The following is a 22,174-nucleotide window of genomic DNA, read 5'->3' on the forward strand; positions in this document are numbered from 1 at the left end:
TACCTGAGTCCTGAGACAGTTGCAGATGGATTGAAGACAATTTCAGCTCCATTGACACCATACATTAACCAGTTCAGCGGATGGTGACGTCCGTAGCATATGTTCACAGCAATCTTACCTGTTGTGAGAGATCAAATGTAAGCTAACTGATACATTGCAGTGTGTGATGGCTGCCACTGTGCAATGACTACCATCTGTAGAAAAGATTCCTGCCTTTACATGCATAAAGGTGAGACGCCTTTCAGTGTGTGATGGCTGCCAGTGTGTGATGATTACATACATATAGGTGAGACACCTTCCAGTGTGTGATGATTACATACATATAGGTGAGACACCTTCCAGTGTGTGATGGTTACATACATATAGGTGAGACACCTTCCAGTGTGTGATGGTTACATACATACAGGTGACACACCTTCCAGTGTGTGATGGTTACATACATACAGGTGACACACCTTCCAGTGTGTGATAGTTCAATACATATAGGTGAGACACCTTCCAGTGTTTGATGGTTACATACATACAGGTGACACACCTTCCAGTGTGTGATGGTTACATACATACTGGTGACACATCTTCCAGTGTGTGATGGTTACATACATACAGTTGACACACCTTCCAGTGTGTGATGGTTACATACATACAGGTGAGACACCTTCCAGTGTGTGATGGTTACATACATACAGGTGACACACCTTCCAGTGTGTGATGGTTACATACACGTAGGTGAGACACCTTCCAGTGTGTGATGGTTACATACATGTAGGTGAGACACCTTCCAGTGTGTGATGGTTACATACATACAGGTGACACACCTTCCAGTGTGTGATGGTTACATACACGTAGGTGAGACACCTTCCAGTGTGTGATGGTTACATACATGTAGGTGAGACACCTTCCAGTGTGTGATGGTGACATACATATAGGTGAGACACCTTCCAGTGTGTGATGGTTACATACATATAGGTGACACACCTTCCAGTGTGTGATGGTTACATACATACAGGTGAGACACCTTCCAGTGTGTGATGGTTACATACATACAGGTGACACACCTTCCAGTGTGTGATGGTTACATACATACAGGTGACACACCTTCCAGTGTGTGATGGTTACATACATATAGGTGAGACACCTTCCAGTGTGTGATGGTTACATACATGTAGGTGAGACACCTTCCAGTGTGTGATGGTTACATACATATAGGTGACACACCTTCCAGTGTGTGATGGTTACATACATGTAGGTGAGACACCTTCCAGTGTGTGATGGTTACATACATATAGGTGACACACCTTCCAGTGTGTGATGGTTACATACATATAGGTGAGACACCTTCCAGTGTGTGATGGTTACATACATGTAGGTGAGACACCTTCCAGTGTGTGATGGTTACATACATATAGGTGAGACACCTTCCAGTGTGTGATGGTTACATACATACAGGTGACACACCTTCCAGTGTGTGATGGTTACATATATACAGGTGACACACCTTCCAGTATGTGATGGTTACATACATGTAGGTGAGACACCTTCCAGTGTGTGATGGTTACATACATGTAGGTGGGACACCTTCCAGTGTGTGATGGTTCCATACATACAGGTGACACACCTTCCAGTGTGTGATGGTTACATACATGTAGGTGAGACACCTTCCAGTGTGTGATGGTTACATACATACAGGTGAGACACCTTCCAATGTGTGATGGTTACATACATACAGGTGAGACACCTTCCAGTGTGTGATGGTTACATACATACAGGTGACACACCTTCCAATGTGTGATGGTTACATACATATAGGTGACACACCTTCCATAGTCTGTCTTACAGACCCTGATACAAATATATATCAAATACAGCCCATGCAAGTCTATAATGTTTGGCAAGTCTAGATCACTGCAGTATCAGGGTCTGTACAAATCTGCTGAATTCACAAGCGAGCACAGAGCTTGTAATTATCAGTAAATCTCTAGCTGTCATTAGTGTTTAGTATTAGGATGTGGCGAACCTCGTCCCCCACTCCCCAAGACCCCACACTGAGACAAGACCTTCCGCTCCCGCTCCGGCCCTGCCAACTCTCTCTGGCCAGACAACATGTGGGATTATATTGGAGACTTAGTGACATATATAAATTCTAAGCTGGTACCCAAGCTTGCTCTCAAAATAGATTTCTGGACATTTAATACTTACTGCCCTCTAAACTGACCCCATGCTTCCACTGGGAGGGTTGTGTGTTTGGGGAGAGGTGGTGGGGGCAATAAAATTTCCTGTCACACACACTTTCAATGGCACGGCAGTGATGGGTGATAGGATCATTTACACGTGTCGTAAAATTCCAAGAAATTATAGCTCTGCAGATTTGTTTAGTCTCTGAAAATGAAGAGAGTCACTGGGCTCCTTTTTATTATATTTTTATTAAGATAACTGAACAACTGTTTTTTTATGTACGATATATTCATTTCAGAGACTAGATTTTAGTCTACACCTTCCAGTGTGTGATGGTTACATACATACAGGTGACACACCTTCCAGTGTGTGATGGTTACATACATACAGGTGACACACCTTCCAGTGTGTGATGGTTACATACATACAGGTGAGACACCTTCCAGTGTGTGATGGTTACATACATATAGGTGAGACACCTTCCAGTGTGTGATGGTTACATACATATAGGTGAGACACCTTCCAGTGTGTGATGGTTACATACATGTAGGTGAGACACCTTCCAGTGTGTGATGGTTACATACATATAGGTGACACACCTTCCAGTGTGTGATGGTTACATACATATAGGTGAGACACCTTCCAGTGTTTGATGGTTACATACATGTAGGTGAGACACCTTCCAGTGTGTGATGGTTACATACATATAGGTGACACACCTTCCAGTGTGTGATGGTTACATACATATAGGTGAGACACCTTCCAGTGTGTGATGGTTACATACATGTAGGTGAGACACCTTCCAGTGTGTGATGGTTACATACATATAGGTGAGACACCTTCCAGTGTGTGATGGTTACATACATATAGGTGAGACACCTTCCAGTGTGTGATGGTTACATACATGTAGGTGACACACCTTCCAGTGTGTGATGGTTACATACATATAGGTGACACACCTTCCAGTGTGTGATGGTTACATACATATAGGTGACACACCTTCCAGTGTGTGATGGTTACATACATGTAGGTGAGACACCTTCCAGTGTGTGATGGTTACATACATATAGGTGACACACCTTCCAGTGTGTGATGGTTACATACATATAGATGAGACACCTTCCAATGTGTGATGGTTACATACATGTAGGTGACACACCTTCCAGTGTGTGATGGTTACATACATATAGGTGAGACACCTTCCAGTGTGTGATGGTTACATACATGTAGGTGAGACACCTTCCAGTGTGTGATGGTTACATACATGTAGGTGAGACACCTTCCAGTGTGTGATGGTTACATACATGTAGGTGAGACACCTTCCAGTGTGTGATGGTTACATACATATAGGTGACACACCTTCCAGTGTGTGATGGTTACATACATACAGGTGACACACCTTCCAGTGTGTGATGGTTACATACATGTAGGTGACACACCTTCCAGTGTGTGATGGTTACATACATATAGGTGACACACCTTCCAGTGTGTGATGGTAAATACATATAGGTGACACACCTTCCAGTGTGTGATGGTTACACCTACCATACTGAGTATGGAACACTTTGTGTCCCGTGTTGCCCTCCATGTAGTAGGTTGACTGAAACACAGAAACAATGTTAAGGTGACCTAGGGATGGCCTTGATAATGAGTGAGTGTGTGAGTATGGTTTTACGCCACTTTTAGTAATATTACAGCAATAACACGGCGGGGGACACCAGAAATGGGCTTCACACATTGTACCCATGTCGGGATTCGAACCCTGGTCTTCAGCGTGATGAGCGGACGCTTTAACCACTAGGCTACCCGACTGCCCCTGGCCTTGATAAACACAGATACAATGTTCAGGTGACCTGGGGTGGCCTGGATAAACACATATACAATGTTCAGGTGACCTGGGAATAGACTGGATAAACACAGACACAATGTACAGGTGACCTGGGGTGGCCTGGTTAAACACAGACACATTGTTTAGGTTACCTGGGGATGACCTGGTTAAACACAGATACAATGTTCAGGTGACCTGGGGATGGCCATGATAAACACAGACACATTGCTAAGGTGACCTGGGGATGGCCTTGATAAACACAGACACATTGTTAAGGTGAACTGGGGGTGGCATGGTTAAACACAGACACATTGTTAAGGTGACCTAGCGGTGGCCTTGATAAACACAGACACATTGTTAAGGTGACCTGGGGATGGCCTTGATAAACACAGACACATTGTTAAGGTGACCTAGCGGTGGCCTTGATAAACACAGACACATTGTTAAGGTGACCTGGGGATGGCCTTGATAAACACAGACACATTGTTAAGGTGACCTAGCGGTGGCCTTGATAAACACAGACACATTGTTAAGGTGACCTAGGGGTGGCCTGGTTTAACACAGACACATTGTTAAGGTGACCTAGCGGTGGCCTTGATAAACACAGACACATTGTTAAGGTGACCTGGGGATGGCCTTGATAAACACAGACACATTGTTAAGGTGACCTAGCGGTGGCCTTGATAAACACAGACACATTGTTAAGGTGACCTAGCGGTGGCCTGGTTAAACACAGACACAATGTACAGGTGACCTGGGGTGGCCTGGTTAAACACAGACACATTGTTTAGGTGACCTAGCGGTGGCCTGGTTAAACACAGACACATTGTTAAGGTGACCTGGGGATGGCCTTGATAAACACAGACACATTGTTAAGGTGACCTAGGGGTGGCCTTGATAAACACAGACACATTGTTCAGGTGACCTAGGGGTGGCCTTGATAAACACAGACACATTGTTCAGGTGACCTAGCGGTGGCCTTGATAAACACAGACACATTGTTAAGGTGACCTGGGGATGGCCTTGATAAACACAGACACATTGTTAAGGTGACCTAGGGGTGGCCTTGATAAACACAGACACATTGTTCAGATGACCTAGGGGTGGCCTTGATAAACACAGACACATTGTTCAGTTGGTACAATGAAAAATCTTCTATTTTCTAACTTAGATTTTTCACCACATCATCTGGCCCCATTAAAGCTGACTATTGAGATGGCCTAAGTTGTGCAATAAGTATGTATAAGGTTTTCCTACCACCTTTGCTGGGAACACTGCTACATACCTCATTAAAATCCCCTATCCTTGGAATATGATTCTTGCGGCTTTTGCCAATCACAGCACCGGTGTTGGAGATGACTACTGCAACACAGCAAGGGTCAACATGACAGAGTGGTCACTGCTCCCCTAGCCCACTCATCATCTGGTATCAATGCATTGTCATAAGACAACTAACTTTAATCTCAATCATATCAGAAGTGATTGTTGTGGTAAAATTAACATGTCACATTGATAGGAAAATTCAGTCAATTTGTGAAACAACTAAATATTTCAATGAACAAACTGTTTGAGGTAATACAGGACACATCCTCAATTGTCTAGTATCTACCCGGGTACTTGGCAACATAGAATGGAGTCATAGTACCCAGGATAATTATGGATGCACAGTTCTAGACTCAATATCATGTCCTCATTTGAGATCATGTTTAACTTCTTATACAAAATAAATCTATCTGAAAATCTGATGCAAATTGAATTTTGATTGAGTCATTTTTTTTTGTATGGATGTATAACTTAAAATATTGTAGGGCTTGGGGTCAATTATGGGTGTATAACCTAAAATATTGTAGGGCTTGGGGTAAAGTATGGATGTATAACCTAAAATATTGTAGGGCTTGGGGTAAAGTATGGAAGTATAATCTAAAATATTGTAGGGCTTGGGGTAAAGTATGGGTGTAACACCTAAAATATTGTAGGGCTAGGGGTAAAAAATGGGTGTATTATCTGAAAATAGTGCAAGGAAACTGCTGACAAACAATAAGGATAGTGTCCAGTTACCTTCAGGATAACTAAATCTTTGTCTCATTAAGATTCTACATGCCTTTAAACTCACTAGGCCTTGTGGTTTCTGAGCAGAAGATTCATAAAGATTTTCAAAGTCAACTTTTTATCAATTTTTACAAAAACAATACCATTACTTTGATGGTAAGAAAATATCTCTATTCCATTGTGTTGCTACAGATCACATAAGTGTTCTACTTCTTAGACTTTGTGGTTTCTAAGGAGAAGAATCTGCTGTGGCAGAACATGAGATACCATTGCTTACATCATCCATGAATCCATTTCAGCTTTATGATCATTGACATGTAAAAAATGTAAAAGTTTAAAACAGATGCATGGATTGACAGACAGACGAGGAACAACATGCCAAAACATCATGTCACAGGAACTTTCAGTCCAGAGTAAGAAAAATAGTTTTTGAGTATTTATAGTTGTACCCTGCTGAAAGGCAATGAATGATGATCTAAATGAGCAATCTTCACAAAACAGCAGACTCAGTGCATAGGTATGCCACTTCTTCACTCATTATCTTCACTGACACAAAATAGATTCATTTTGCCATGGTAGAATGTGTTTTCCAAATTTAATTTAGTCTTGTCACTTCTGTAGTCATCTCCTCTCAAAAATCAACATACAACAAAAGCATGCACAGCATGTTGTTGCACACCCAACAGTCTTTCTGCATGAGGGACTTATCTATACCTGCCCAAAGTCAGCAACAAATGTCAGTAAAAGCTCCCAAATTGGAATAAATGTTTTCTCAATTCCTGTTATTATTATACTTAAAACTAATATTATGGCTTTGCAGATATGGCCGAGGTGTCTTGTATTTCTAAACCAAGATCAATCAAGAGGGAGAAGCTTTTATGTTTATTTTTACACTATTGTACTGAATGCAATCTTAAATACCTCTGCATTCTAACATGAGCAGTCTATGCCAAAAAATAAACTTTTAAGACCACTAGCACGAACATAGCTCTTAACATCATTATAGTAGATTTTAGTGTTGCTATATGGATTATTATTAGCTGAGCTTACTAGACCAAACAGAAGTTTACTTGTCGGGGTCCAGACTAGTGGTTAAAGTCGCAGACTGCAGGAGTCCTTTTGGTGGTCATGACAACCACAAACATAGCCACTGAGTTAAATCATCACCAGACGTACGTACCTGCGGTGTTGGCCAGAATATCCCCATGCGCCTCGTCCCGCTCCAGAATAGAGCACACAACAACCATGTTGTACTTCTTGCACAGCTGACAACACACAAATGGCAGTGAACAAGTACATTGATGTACATGTTGTGGCAAATGATGAGGTGCTGCTTAATTAACATATCTTTAATGAGAGACTGTTACAAAATCAATTATTGTGGATTGTTCCTGCCATGTCAATGATCATGAACACAAACAAGCATATATATACCATCATAATAGAATATATGATCTACACCTACTCTGTTTTTAATCAAGAAATCCGCATGTGTTTGACGTCATGTATGCTGCTTTAGATAAATTTACCATTGTTTACAGACAAGAATTGTATGTCCAAATCCTCCAAAATGAAATACAGCAGCTTTATATCCAAGTTACATCAGTGTACTTGTGTATTGTCAGTACACACCCAAATAACCTTCATACAAATTAAATGTAAATGGCTGTCCCTTACATCTTGCATGGCTTTCACTGTAGGTCCATCTTCTGCTGACTCAGCAAACTCACACCATGGAGATTTCTCTCTGGTGCAGAAGGCAAATGGCATATCTGACAGAAAGAACAACTTGTAAGCGTACACTTATGAACGTCAATTTCGCGGTCATGTGACCGAACTCTCGTCCAATGGAAAAGCCGTATATCGTGTAAACTTCAAATTAAAAAATTATTACACCTTGAGCTGGTGGCTCAACATTAATGAACACGGGTGCTTTAACTGCTTTTGGCACGTATACACTATCTGCTTTTGCAGATTCACTTTCAATCTGCTCACTTGTTTGACGAAGCCGCACATGATCTATGTGTCGTCTCAGAACACCACCATTCACAAGACAAACCCAAACTGACACTGGGCCCGTTCTCTCTGACACTATTCCTTGTAACCACTTTTCACCTGAACAAAAGTTTAGTACAAAAACTGGATCGCCAACCTGGATTGTACAATCTCTAGCAGACTTGTCATGTAAGAATTTATGCTTCTCTTGTTTCTGACAAACCTTGTCACCTAGATCTGGATGGAGTAAATCTAGATGAGACCTTGGACGTCGACCTAACAAGAGTTCAGCTGGTGAAACTCTAGTTGTAGTTTGAGGTGTGAGTCGATACTTGAATAAGAAACGGGAAAGTCTCATTTCTAAACTTCCTCCTATCATGCGTTTCATACCATTCTTGAAAGTCTGTACGGCACGCTCGGCCATCCCATTTGATGCAGGGTGGTACGGCGCTACACATGTATGCTGAATGCCGTTGCGTTTCATGAACAAGGTGAAATTCTCACTTGTAAAACAAGTCAGAGCTCCAGATAAGCTGCGTATCTGCGTGAAATACGCATCAGAAATGCAGAAATGCAGAAATACGCAGTAAAATATAATCCAAACGTATCAAATACGCAATGAACATTACAGATACGCTACAAAAATAAAATTTGTGCGTATCATCAAAATATTGTGAAGTAAACCTGCGTATTCGATAAGCAAATCAGCAACTTATTTTGAAATTATAAACGGGCATTCCATCAACCTTGCCAAACTCCACGATGACAGTCACATCATGATCATTTGCCATCACACTTTCGTGTGGAAGTATCGTGGTATTTTTGAGTCCTATAAAGCTCTCAAACCCACACGACACCAGTTTGCAGGGACTAGATGAATAGTGTTTTTAAATATTTAACTTAAATACCCACATGTGTAAAAACTAGTGGGTAACAGAAATTTGAATACGTAGATAGAATTACTGATACCCAATGATTTTAAAATGCATGGGTAAAATACCCACAACACCAAAAGCTTATCTGGAGCTCTGCAAGTGCTGTTATCTGTCACCACTGTTTCAGGCAAACCATGAATTGCAAAACTTTGCCTCAAACACTCTATTGTTGCACTGGAAGCACTGTGTACTGGATATACATCCAACCATTTTGAAAGTGCATCAATGGATATCAGAAACATTTTACCCATTGAAAGTCCTGCATAGTCCAAATGCAATCTACTCCAGGGTCTCTCTGGCCACTCCCATGGATTGAAGTGTTGCTTCAGCTGGCACTGATCTTGTCTGTTGACATATAGAGAAAGTGTGAACTTTCTCCTCTAACTCAGGGTCAAGGTATGGCCACCATACCAAACTACGAGCTACTGACTTCATACGCGATATCCCTGGGTGAGCTTCATGCAACATATCAATCACTCGTTTGCGTGGTGGAATGATGAGGCGACTTCCCCACAGAACACATCCATTCTGAACACTGAGTTCAAGTTTACGCTTCATATATGGACTGAGCTCATCTGACTTGTCCAAACTATCTGGCCATCCACTGTGTACAAATGTTCGTACCCGTGACAAAGATGGATCTCTGTCTGTCCACGTCTTTACCTGTTGCACATTTACAGGAGTTGATTCCATACTTTCAATCAGATGTATGGTGTCTCAAGGAAATGGCTTTTCTGGTCCTACTTAAAACAATGGAAGTCGACTCATACAATCTGCATTTGCTATCTCTGTGCCTTTTCTGTACTCTATAGTATAGTTGTAGGCTGAGAGCGCTACGGCCCATCTCTGTATTCTACTGGATGACATTGGTGATAATCCTTTGTCTGGATTGAAGATACTTTACAGAGGTTTGTGATCCGATGTGAGCTTGAATGAACGTCCATATAGATATTGATGGAACTTCTTAGTTCAGAAGATTATGGCTAATGCTTCTCGATCCAGCTGTGAGTAATTATTCTCAGCTTGAGTAAGTGAGCGTCAAGCGAATGCGTTTGGTTTTCTCAGAGCCATCATCAAAGATGTGAGATAGCACTGCTCCCACCCCATAAGGTGACGCATCGCAGGCAAGTGTGATCTGCTGTTTTGGGTCATGCTGAGTGAGTAAGCAGCTCGATGACAAGTGACGTTTCACAGCTCTAAAAGACTTCTCTTCATTTGGTCCCCATTTCCAGGATACATCTTTCCTAAGGAATCGATTTAGCGGAGCAAGTGTAGTGGAAAGGTTAGGCAAGAACTTTTGGTAATATTGTACCAGTCCCAGAAATGATTTCAGTTTCTTAGAGGTATCTCTAAGTGCTGGAGCTGCTACTATGGCTTGCACTTTTACATCCAAAGGATGCAGTCCTTCTGCATCTATTCTGTGTCCCAAAAACACTACATTTCTGCCCATTGAGTTGTAACTCTGCTTTATCCAGTCTGGATAAAACAGTCTAAATGTTCTCCAGGTGTTGACGTTCAGTCTCTCCAGTGATCAGTATGTCATCAAGGTAAACACATACGAATGGAATGTCTCCCAGCGAACACTCCATAGTACGCTGAAAGATGGCTGGCGCCACTGAAATCTTGAACGGAAGTCGAAGATACTTGTAGAGTCCCTTGTGGGTGTTTATGGTTGTTAACTTTTGTGATTCTTCATCCAGAGTTAACTGTTGGTAAGCTTGACTGAGAGTTTTGTGAAAGTCTTTCCACCAGATAATGATGCGAACAAATCCTCAATATGAGGGAGAGGATATACATCAGGCTGAGCTACCTTGTTGACTGTTAGTTTATAATCACCGCAGATTCTCACAGAGCCATTTGATTTGATTATCGGAACGATAGGTGCCGCCCACTCGGAATGCTGTACAGGCCTAATGATACCTTGTTTCTCTAGCCGATTCATCTCTGTCTCCACTTCCTCTTGGAGAGCATACGCTACATTTCTGTGTTTACAGAATCTAGGTGTATTTGTCGATATCTGGATTTTCACTGTGTGACTTTAAACTCACCAATGTCTTCTTGAAAAATATCTGCCTGTGATCTCAAAATGTCCTGTAATCCTTCATTTTTCACTTTCAGGATTCTTTCCCAATCTAACTTGATACATTGTAACCAGTCTCTACCTAGAAGGTTTTCACGATCTCCTTTCACTACCACAAGAGATAATGTTTCTTCTTGATTACCATAACATAAATGAACATTACTCCTACCCATGACTTCAATCTTCTCTTTAGTGTATGATCGAAGAATTTCATTCATTTCACACAGTTGTGGTCACTCATGAGGTCTCCATAACGAGTTGAATGTTTGTTCACTGATCACTGAGGTTGCTGCCCCCGTGGCAGTCTCCATAGATAACTGTTTCCCATTTACAATCATATCAATCATGTAAGGTTCAACTCTTCGCCTCACAGGTTGTGATGTACGCTTAATTTACTATGAGTTTCCATCTTGAATAGTTCATATTCTACATCTTCCTGGGCAGTAGAACTCAATTAATGTGTCTCCCCTCCACGTCCATGGCCTTGGCCTCTACCACGATGTGGGTGACCACATCTGACTAGGTCTGTAACTGCGACCACGTGACTGTGAAGAATGTCGATTCTGAGATGATGAGCTATGACACATACGCACAATATGTCCCAGTTTACCACAGCCGTTGCAAACAGAATTTCTGTAAAAACAATTTCTGCCATTTGATTTGTGCCTCCACATCGGTCACATGTCATAGATTTCACTTTGTGTACAGCAGTCTTGTTTGCTTGGGGGGTTGTTTCATCTCTAATGTCTTTAACTTCCTTTGACGTCATCTTCATGCCAAGACACAATGAATATGCTTTACTTTAATCCAAAGATTTCTCATTAAAGAGGCGTTTCTGCATTGCTTCATCATTAATTCCACAAACTAAACAATCCCTCAATTGCACCTCCAAATCAGTATACTCACAAGTTGATGCAAGTCTCTTTAAATCAGAAACATAATCTGAAACACTTAGGCTGTCTATTTCTGATATTGAATCTTCTTCTTTCCACCATGACATTCGGGTTCCGGTGTTGGTGTAATTGCATCAATTTGACCAAAGCCAAAAAAGGAATGGTCCCCTGGCTTCCCGGGTGACGGCAGATTTTTCAAAAGTTTGTTAGCTTTAGCACCTACATTGCTAATTAGGACTGCATGCTTCCTACTTCCATCAGTTATTTCGTTAGCTTCGAAATAAAACTCAAGTCTCTCGATATATTCACCCAATTCATCTTTATCTAAGTCATGTTCATCTACCTTCCTGAACGCCGCCATGTTGATTCACTGATGAAAACACTCACGACGCCGACGATCCCTGAAGAGCTGATACGGGAATAACGGGAGCTTTCACACATCCATAAAAGTTTTCATTATCGCCAATTGATATGGGGTAACTCCAAATAGCAAATCGCTGATCGCTATTTTATTGGTATTATTTTTTACATGGAACCAGTCTGACCAGTCACCGTCAAGGCTCCCGTGCACGTGATCGCGTGATCGCGATGTTTACGTGTTGACATAGAATCGTCCAACAAAAACAAATATGACTTTTAACTAATCAAAGTATGGCATTTATGATATATGTATCCATTCTCTGTCAACTAAAGTTCATTTCAAGGCGTCAATAGTGGTAATCTGACTGTGGTTGCTGTTAATAACGGTGAGTTGTGCGATCTTCCGATTAATTAAAACAATATTAAAAGGAATTTTAAATAAAATTAATGAAATAAGTTACAAACATAAGTCCAGATATACAAAGAACACTTTTTATAGCCAGACAGTGTAATATCATTCCATGGGTGAAAAAACATCAAAACTCATAAATTTGTGTATAATGCGCACCCCCTTCTACACAGCTGTGTTTTTTGGAAAAAAAGTGTGCACTATACTCAAGAAAATACGGTACTCCACACAGGGCAGTAGCCCCTTCCTCAGTGAATCATATGTATTCAACACAAGGCATGCCGTACCCACAGTCACAGAGAACCATACAGGGCAGTACCCACAGAATCAGAGAACCATACAGGGCAGTACTCACAGTCACAGAGAACCATACAGGGCAGTACCAACAGTCACAGAGAACCATACAGGGCAGTATCCACAGTCACAGAGAACCATACAGGGCAGTATCCACAATCTCAGAGAACCATACAGGGCAGTATCCACAGTCACAGAGAACCATACAGGGCAGTACCCACAGTCTCAGAGAACCATACAGGGCAGTACCCACAGTCTCAGAGAACCAAACAGGGCAGTACCCACAGTCACAGAGAACCATACAGGGCAGTACCCACAGTCACAGAGAACCATACAGGGCAGTACCCACAGTCACAGAGAACCATACAGGGCAGTACCCACAGTCACAGATAACCATACAGGGCAGTACCCACAGTCACAGAGAACCATACAGGGCAGTTACCACAGTCACAGAGAACAATACAGGGCAGTACCCACAGTCACAGAGAACCATACAGGGCAGTACCCACAGTCACAGAGAACCATACAGGGCAGTACCCACAGTCGCAGAGAACCATACAGGGCAGTATCCACAGTCACAGAGAACCATACAGGGCAAGATCCAGTCACAGAGAACCATACAGGGCAGTACCCACAGTCACAGAGAACCATACAGGGCAGTACCCACAGTCACAGAGAACCATACAGGGCAGTATCCACAGTCTCAGAGAACCATAAAAGGGCAGTACCCACAGTCACAGAGAACCATACAGGGCAGTATCCACAGTCACAGAGAACCATACAGGGCAGTACCCACAGTCACAGAGAACCATACAGGGCAGTACCCACAGTCACAGAGAATCATACAGGGCAGTACCCACAGTCACAGAGAACCATACAGGGCAGTAACCACAGTCACAGAGAACCATACAGGGCAGTACCCACAGTCTCAGAGAACCATACAGGGCAGTATCCACAGTCACAGAGAACCATACAGGGCAGTATCCACAGTCACAGAGAACCATACAGGGCAGTACCCACAGTCACAGAGAACCATACAGGGCAGTACCAACAGTCACAGAGAACCATACAGGGCAGTACCCACAGTCAGAGAGAACCATACAGGGCAGTACCCACAGTCTCAGAGAACCATACAGGGCAGTATCCACAGTCACAGAGAACCATACAGGGCAGTATCCACAGTCACAGAGAACCATACAGGGCAGTACCCACAGTCACAGAGAACCATACAGGGCAGTACCCACAGTCACAGAGAACCATACAGGGCAGAACCTACAGTCACAGAGAACCATACAGGGCAGTATCCAGTCACAGAAAACCATACAGGGCAGTACCCACAGTCACAGAGAACCATACAGGGCAGTACCCACAGTCACAGAGAACCATACAGGGCAGTACCCACAGTCACAGAGAACCATACAGGGCAGTATCCACAGTCTCAGAGAACCATACTTACTCCACACAGGGCAGTAGCCCCAGTCACAAAGAATCATATGTACTCCACACAGGGCAGTAGCCACAGTCACAGAGAATCATATGTACTCAACACAAGGCATGCAGTATCCACGGTCTCAGATAACCATATGTACTCTACACAGGGCAGTAACCACAGAATCAGAGAATCATACTCCACACAGGGCAGTAGCCACAGAATCAGAGAATCACACTCCACACAGGGCAGTAACCACAGAATCAGAGAATCACACTCCACACAGGGCAGTAACCACAGAATCAGAGAATCATACTCCACACAGGGCAGTAGCCACAGAATCAGAGAATCACACTCCACACAGGGCAGTAACCACAGTCACAGAGAATCATATGTACTCCACACAGGGCAGTAACCACAGAATCAGAGAATCATACTCCACACAGGGCAGTAGCCACAGAATCAGAGAATCACACTCCACACAGGGCAGTAACCACAGTCACAGAGAATCATATGTACTCCACACAGGGCAGTAACCACAGAATCAGAGAATCATACTCCACACAGGGCAGTAGCCAGAGTCACAGAGAATCATATGTACTCCACACAGGGCAGTAACCACAGCCTCAGAGAATCATACTTACTCCACACAGGGCAGTAGCCCGAGTCACAGAGAATCATATGTACTTAACACAAGGCATGCAGTATCCACGGTCTCAGATAACCATATGTACTCCACACAGGGCAGTAACCACAGTCATCAGAGAATCATACTCCACACAGGGCAGTAACCACAGTCAACAGAGAATCATACTCCACACAGGGCAGTAACCACAGCCTCAGAGAATCATACTCCACACAGGGCAGTAACCATAGTCACAGAGAATCATACTCCACACAGGGCAGTAACCACAGTCAACAGAGAATCATACTCCACACAGGGCAGTAACCACAGCCTCAGAGAATCATACTCCACACAGGGCAGTAACCACAGTCACAGAGAATCACACTCCACACAGGGCAGTAGCCTCAGTCACAGAGAATCATACTCAACACAGGGCATTTGCCTCAGTCACAGAGAATCATACTCCACACAGGGCAGTAGCCCCAGTCACAGAAAATCACACTCCACACAGGGCAGTAGCCTCAGTCACAGAGAATCATACTCCACACAGGGCAGTAGCCTCACTTACTCCAAGCCTCCTGAAAACACAGGATGTTTACTCCACACAGGGCAGCAGCCTCAGCTATGTCACAGATCCTCTTTATGAGGGCATCTCTCTGAAAAGAAATCAAGATTTATTGCCATGCTTGGTATTTAGTTAAAAAATATTTGTTGCATATCACTCTCTGACAATATTTAATGATAGCCAAATATATACACTGAAACAAATAAATAATGTTTTTATGTGGTGTGAGACACAATAAAGGCTTTGCTATACAACAGACACCCTAACTACCGGTATCATTATTTGCTTGCAAAACCAGAAGCAGACCCATTACCATCCTCTCCTGAATGCTCCTCCAGAAGACCTGTCAATCGTGAATAATGAAGGTCGACAGCTGACCTCAGGCACCAACATAGTGGAGAACCTCACCTCAGCATTACCGCTGACACTCCTCAATAGGGTGTGCCTTGGCCCTGAGAATCCTCCCACTCCAATCCTTAACAATCCCTTATTAGATGAGTATTTACTTACACATTATCTCAAAGTTTGAGGGCGGTCGGGTAGCCTAGTGGTTAAAGCGTTCGCTTGTCACGCCGAAGACCCGGGTTCGATTCCCGACATGGGTACAATGTGTGAAGCCCATTTCTGGTGTCCCCCGCCATGATATTGCTGGAATATTGCTAAAAGCGGCGTAAAACCTTATTCACTCACTCACTCACTCAAAGTTTGAACTTGGAACAATTAACGGCATATCATCTACACTCGATGATTTGGATTTTCTAAAATATGCGTCTCTCCATTTTGTTGATTAATTGTCAGATTTCATTTCATGTAGCAACTTACTTAGTCATGATATAGATGTAGGTGATGCTTTGCCTGTAAAACAACATCCCCATTACATGAACCCAGTCAAGTTGGAAAAAAGTCAACCATAGCTGGAGAACCGAGGGACAGCAAGTGGAGTTTAATTGCATGCTGGTACCCAGGCCTGGTACTACAGATGTTGGACTGAACTGACCTGAAGTCAGGGACCTCATCATCCTAAATGGACTCATACCCCACACCAAGAATTGAAGACTGTATTGACAGAATTGGTCAGGGGTATCATCAGAATTCCACTTACTGAGCGTGCAAAGAAGAGTTCTGATCTTGCTACACTGATTGGGTTGAAAAATGCACCAACTACCTTTCAATGCCTCATCAATTACGTCCCTTCAGGCCTCCAAGGTACAGAGACTTACATCAATGACATCATCAGCCATTCAATTAAGTGGAACAATCATTTGGAGAGGATCGGTACCTTCTTTCATCGACTATCACAGGCAAACTTCGCTGAAAGTCAAGGTCAGGCACAGACGGTCAATGTCAAAGTAAAGGCTATTGCAATTTGAATTTAGTAAAGTTGATGGTATCAGTGCACAAATGCAGTTTTGCTTATAATTATCGTATTCAATGTAATAAGCGCCCAGGGTGCTCTCAAAACTAGAAATAGGGGGTTCTTATAAGAATAAAACTTTAGTGCAATGATCGTAAATTTTGTGGTTATGCTGACAGTCTGAAATGATACTCAAGAAAAGTCTGTGCGTATCATACATGAAAGATATATTTTTCCAGAATTTAATTACCCATTAGTAAGGGTGCATATAACACACGAGTGCATATTATACACGAATAAATAAGTCTTGTGTACATTGATCAATTGGAAGGGGTGCTAATTGGGATTGTTCAATAGCCAATATATTAGCAAATACCAAATATTAGCGAGTACCAATTCCTGGGTTAACACAGAGATGCCAACCCTAATTGAAGCTTTGGAGTAATCAGTATGGTAAGAAAGAGCAATATCATAGAAAAAGAGTAATGTTAAGAGCACCATGCCATGATGCTGGTTTTCTCTTCGACATTTTCATTACGCCTATACGTACATGAAACACGTGGTCAAAGCTCCACACATTCATAAAATTGATCATGTGACAATATTAACTGTATGGCAGAAAGACAATGTGGTGTTTCAAGTTCCTAAGAAATATTGGTGTTTATGCAATTAGCTCCCTGTAGAATGCTTCACATGATCGGTGCATAAACAACTTGCTCCCCTCGATATTTTATACATGATAAATAATGTTTGAAAAAAAAGCCAAAAATCTCAATTTGGGGAGGATAAGCATAATAGTGTAGTTTTAGGCTCAAAAGCGTAATTATTACACCAAAAACGTTAAACTTTTGCCCATATATATATTTCAACATTTACAGTTTAACCTATCCCTGATTATGTTCTATCTCCATTCCATTTTGAAACACACCTTTGACCATTAGCCATCATGTCTTTGTAAAAAAAACTAGATGTCAATCAAACAACACTAGTTCTCTCATGACTGAAACAAGAGGAGATATCACCATTACTCAACTTGACTAATGCATGCCATTACACATATAACTGGAAAGTCCAGTAGTAAAGGACTTATAATCCCTCTCCTGCCTTGGTACTCGGGAAAACATCCTCATTTGATCAAATATATCGAGGACCTACTGGGACATGGTAGCGATGTTGAATGCAGGTCTATCATGATACACATTTTGATCAGGTCTTGATTTGAAGCTCATGAGCTAGATAAATTCTGTGTTAAAGTGATAATACGGAAGGAGCTGGTGGCATCTGAATTTAAACTACGGGGGTAAAATGATCTAGGGTATATATCATTGATCTAAGGGACATATAATTGATCTAGGGTATATATCATTGACCTAGAGTATATATCATTGACCTAGGGTATATATCATTGGTCTAAGGTACATATAATTGATTTAGGGTATATATCATTGGTCTAGGGTATATATCATTGGTCTAGGGTATATTTCATTGATCTAGGGTATATATCATTGATCTAGGGTATGTATCATTGATATACGGTACATATTATTGATCTTGGATATATATCATTGGTCTTGGATATATATCATTGATCTAGGGTATATATCATTGGTCTAGGGTCTATTTCATTGGTCTAGGGTGTATATCATTGATCTAGGTATATCATTGATCTAGGGTATATATCATTAGTCTAGGGCATATATAATTGGTCTAGGGCATATATCATTGGTCTAGGGCATATATCATTGGTCTAGGGTATATATAATTGATCTAGGGTATATATATCATTGGTCTAGGGCATATATCATTGGTCTAGGGCATATATCATTGGTCTTGGGCATATATCATTGGTCTAGGGTATATATCATTGGTCTAGGGTATATATCATAATAGAAAGGAGATGGGAAATACTGGATTACTGAGGATGAGTCAAACCCTATATGTTCAGGAGCACCAACAAAACATTTCAGTTAGACATTTCCATGTGTACAAACCTGCTCTGGCACCGGTGCTATGGTTGGTAAAACTATCTTGTTTTGAACAGCTCCAACCCTGACGATCCGTGGAGCTCTGGTACTCTCCTGGGCTGCATCAAACGCATATCCCTGTAACTCAAAGTCCTTCTCCTCCGCTAGGGATGCAGCAGCTGCCGGGATGTCAACACTCCTGAAGCCGGAGAAAACACTTTACAACAACCTTCATTCAAATAACATCTTGCTGAAGAAAAGATGCTGCACTCAAACTACAAACACAGTTTTTAACTAACTGCAGTTTCCATTGCCATAAACATTTTCAGAATCACTGATCTTTATCATCTTTATCAATGTGTACCAAATATTGGTTCATCATCTGAAAACTAAGCTTTTGTATACAAGACATAACATGACAATTAGTTACATTTATATTATTCATGCTCATCTACAGATGATGAGGTTGTTCGTTACCAAATAGGTTTACCTGGTATTATCAAGAAGGTCAGTTTTGTATTTTCAAGTACAGGGTTTCAAATGGCCTTTAGTCACCAATCATAGACTGATAAAATTTAAATTTGACAGATGATTTTTGTGAGTAGTCAGACATTTGACCGATAGAAATGCTGAGCAAGGCATTCAAAGCTTTCATAATTTCATGATTCAAAAGTAATTAGTAGGGGTTATTCCTCCTTACAGTATTGATTATAATGACCAATGAAATGCTCTCATAAAGTTTTGGGTCAATCTGAGAATGTACAATACAAAGATTCTCCCGTTTTCTATCAGTTTTCAGCACCATGCCTTTATCATTGTTCAAGACAGGATGATATTATCTGATGTATTAATGTTGGAAATATCTTTTTTTTTCAACAAAAAGTAAGTAAGTACACGGTACATAAGGAATGGGTCAGACATTGCACGCTTATGACAGTTGTCCTTGTCCTTGTGTCTGGGGGATGGGGGGTGAAGTTTATGGCAACATTGCCCCCAGACCCGGCATGTAGCCAGGTGCGTAGAAGCTATGCCTGACTTAGAACTTTTTCTGCAATAACCTACACTGACAGATGCACAGAAGTTGCCTTAATATATAAACTGCTGTTTTAACAAATACATTTTGCAGCATTTTTATGTTTCATTTTTAAAGGCGTCACATTTGCTACATGCCCCACAATATTTACTTATTGACATGTTACATTTCTTGGGTCCAAGTCCTTGACTTATATACAGCTTTTGTGTCAAAATCATTGAGAAGGTCAATCTGGTATTATCAAGTAGGTCAATCTGGTATTATCAAGTAGGTCAATCTGGTATTATCAAATTTATTTGTTTGTTGGTTAACGCTGCACTCAGCAATATTTTTGTAGCTATATGATGGCTGTATTATCAAGTAGGTCAATCTGGTATTATCAAGTAGGTCAATCTGGTATTATCACGTAGGTCAATCTGGTATTATCAAGTCAATCTGGTATTATCAAGTTTGTTTGTTTGTTGGTTGGTTAACGCTGCACTCAGCAATATTTTTGCAGCTATATGATGGTGGTATTATCAAGTAGGTCAATGTGGTATTATCAAGTAGGTCAATCTGGTATTATCATGTCAATCTGGTATTATCAAGTAGGTCAATCTGGTATTATCATGTCAATCTGGTATTATCAAGTAGGTCAACCTGGTATTATAAAGTAGGTCAACCTGGTATTATCAAGTAGGTCAATCTAATATTTTCTTTGTGTTATTTAATGGAGCATTCAGCATTATTCCAGCCATATGATGATGGTCAGTAAATAATAGAGTCTGGACAGACAATCCAGTAATTGACGTTGATTGCATCCATCCACTCAATTGGGATATCGTGACATGTGCCGTAATCATCCAAGGCATCAAGCCTCACCACACGATTGTCAGTTATTTAAAAGGCGTATTTCATTCTATGATATTAAGCGGTCCCTCTTGTTGTGTCATGTTATATAAGGACCCATTACTTGTTTTACTGTTTTATTCAAAAATTATTCACGAAGGTAGAAGGGAAAAAAATACTAACTGTATGGCAGAAAGACAATGTGGTGTTTCGAGTTCCAAAGAAATATTGGTGTACATGCAATGAGTTCCCTGTAGAATGCTTCACATGATCGGTGCAGCACTCAGTGATATTTTATACATGTAAATAATTTGCGGAAAAAAATGTCAAACATCGTAATTTGGTGAGGATAAGCGTAATAGCGTAGTTATAGGCACAAAAGCGTTATGGTTGGCATCTCTGCATGTGATGCGTTCATGAGCTTCGGTTCACACACCATAACAGTATGTTTGTTTGTGCGTCAAACCAATCCAAACTCTCTTAAATATGAGAAATTCTTCTTATGTTAACCAACATGTATGGTATTGGCATTTCGTTTGTTGGTGAGTATATTACTGCATCGTGCCTATGACTGTATTTTAAGCAGTAAGTGGTTTGTCTAGATTGCCATCCTGTGTACTAATGGGACCTGTACAATAACACAGAAACACATCTGGCCTTTGCCCCCTATGCTTGACAAGTGATTCAGTTAATCACACCAAACAACCACTATATGAGGTGAATATAAATGCAAAGGTTGAAAGAACTTAAATATGCAACCGTTATTAGACTAGGAATAAAACTTTCTGACATATCACCATCTTTCTTTTCACAGTGTTTCAAACATGGCAATTTGTTGCCTTCTTATAGGCTGTCCAATCATTCTGTGTCACTTCATATGCGATACATTATCCCTGATTATTCTCTCTTCATTTGTACAGATTCTAGGAACTTTTCCACTGCATCACGGCTTCTGTAAATCACAGGAGCATTTGTTTTTCCGTTGTACCTTATAACTATATATCAAACCCACAAGCCTTATGGTCTTGAGTTTTGTATGTATAACAGCGTTCAGTACTGTGTTCATTATTTTCATCTTGTGATTTAGAGCTTCAAAGTCAGCGTAAATTATGTTTGGTACTGGGATTTGATTACAATAACGATAAAATAATAATATATTTTATCCTCTTTGGACATATCATTCAATCCTGATCGCAGTCTGTCCAACACCTCTACAGTCTTCTTAATGCAATTATAAAAGATCTTGTCTGCAGTATCCAGGCAGACATCTGACATTTCACAGAAATGTTTTTTTTCCTTATGGGTTGATTGATCATATAATAGCCCACTTAAACTCTTCATCCATGGAATGATGTTTACCA

General features: G+C 41.3%; 1 protein-coding gene across 1 annotated transcript in view; it reads right to left on the minus strand.

Moving 5' to 3' along the window:
• The window catches only part of LOC124147719 (beta-ureidopropionase-like), a 72,987-nt gene that overhangs the window by 27,135 nt on the left and 23,678 nt on the right, over nt 1-22,174 (minus strand). The window contains exons 2-8 of the mRNA XM_048381188.1: nt 18,980-19,151; nt 15,638-15,725; nt 7,727-7,821; nt 7,230-7,314; nt 5,286-5,362; nt 3,718-3,772; nt 4-118 (exon numbers count right to left, since the gene is read on the minus strand). Coding sequence (XP_048237145.1) covers nt 4-118; nt 3,718-3,772; nt 5,286-5,362; nt 7,230-7,314; nt 7,727-7,821; nt 15,638-15,725; nt 18,980-19,151 — 687 coding nt within the window. The remainder of the gene's footprint in view (nt 1-3; nt 119-3,717; nt 3,773-5,285; nt 5,363-7,229; nt 7,315-7,726; nt 7,822-15,637; nt 15,726-18,979; nt 19,152-22,174) is intronic.

This window comes from Haliotis rufescens, unplaced genomic scaffold (assembly GCF_023055435.1).
Source record: "Haliotis rufescens isolate VD_foot unplaced genomic scaffold, xgHalRufe1.0.p SCAF_36, whole genome shotgun sequence".
Classification (NCBI taxonomy): domain Eukaryota; kingdom Metazoa; phylum Mollusca; class Gastropoda; order Lepetellida; family Haliotidae; genus Haliotis; species Haliotis rufescens.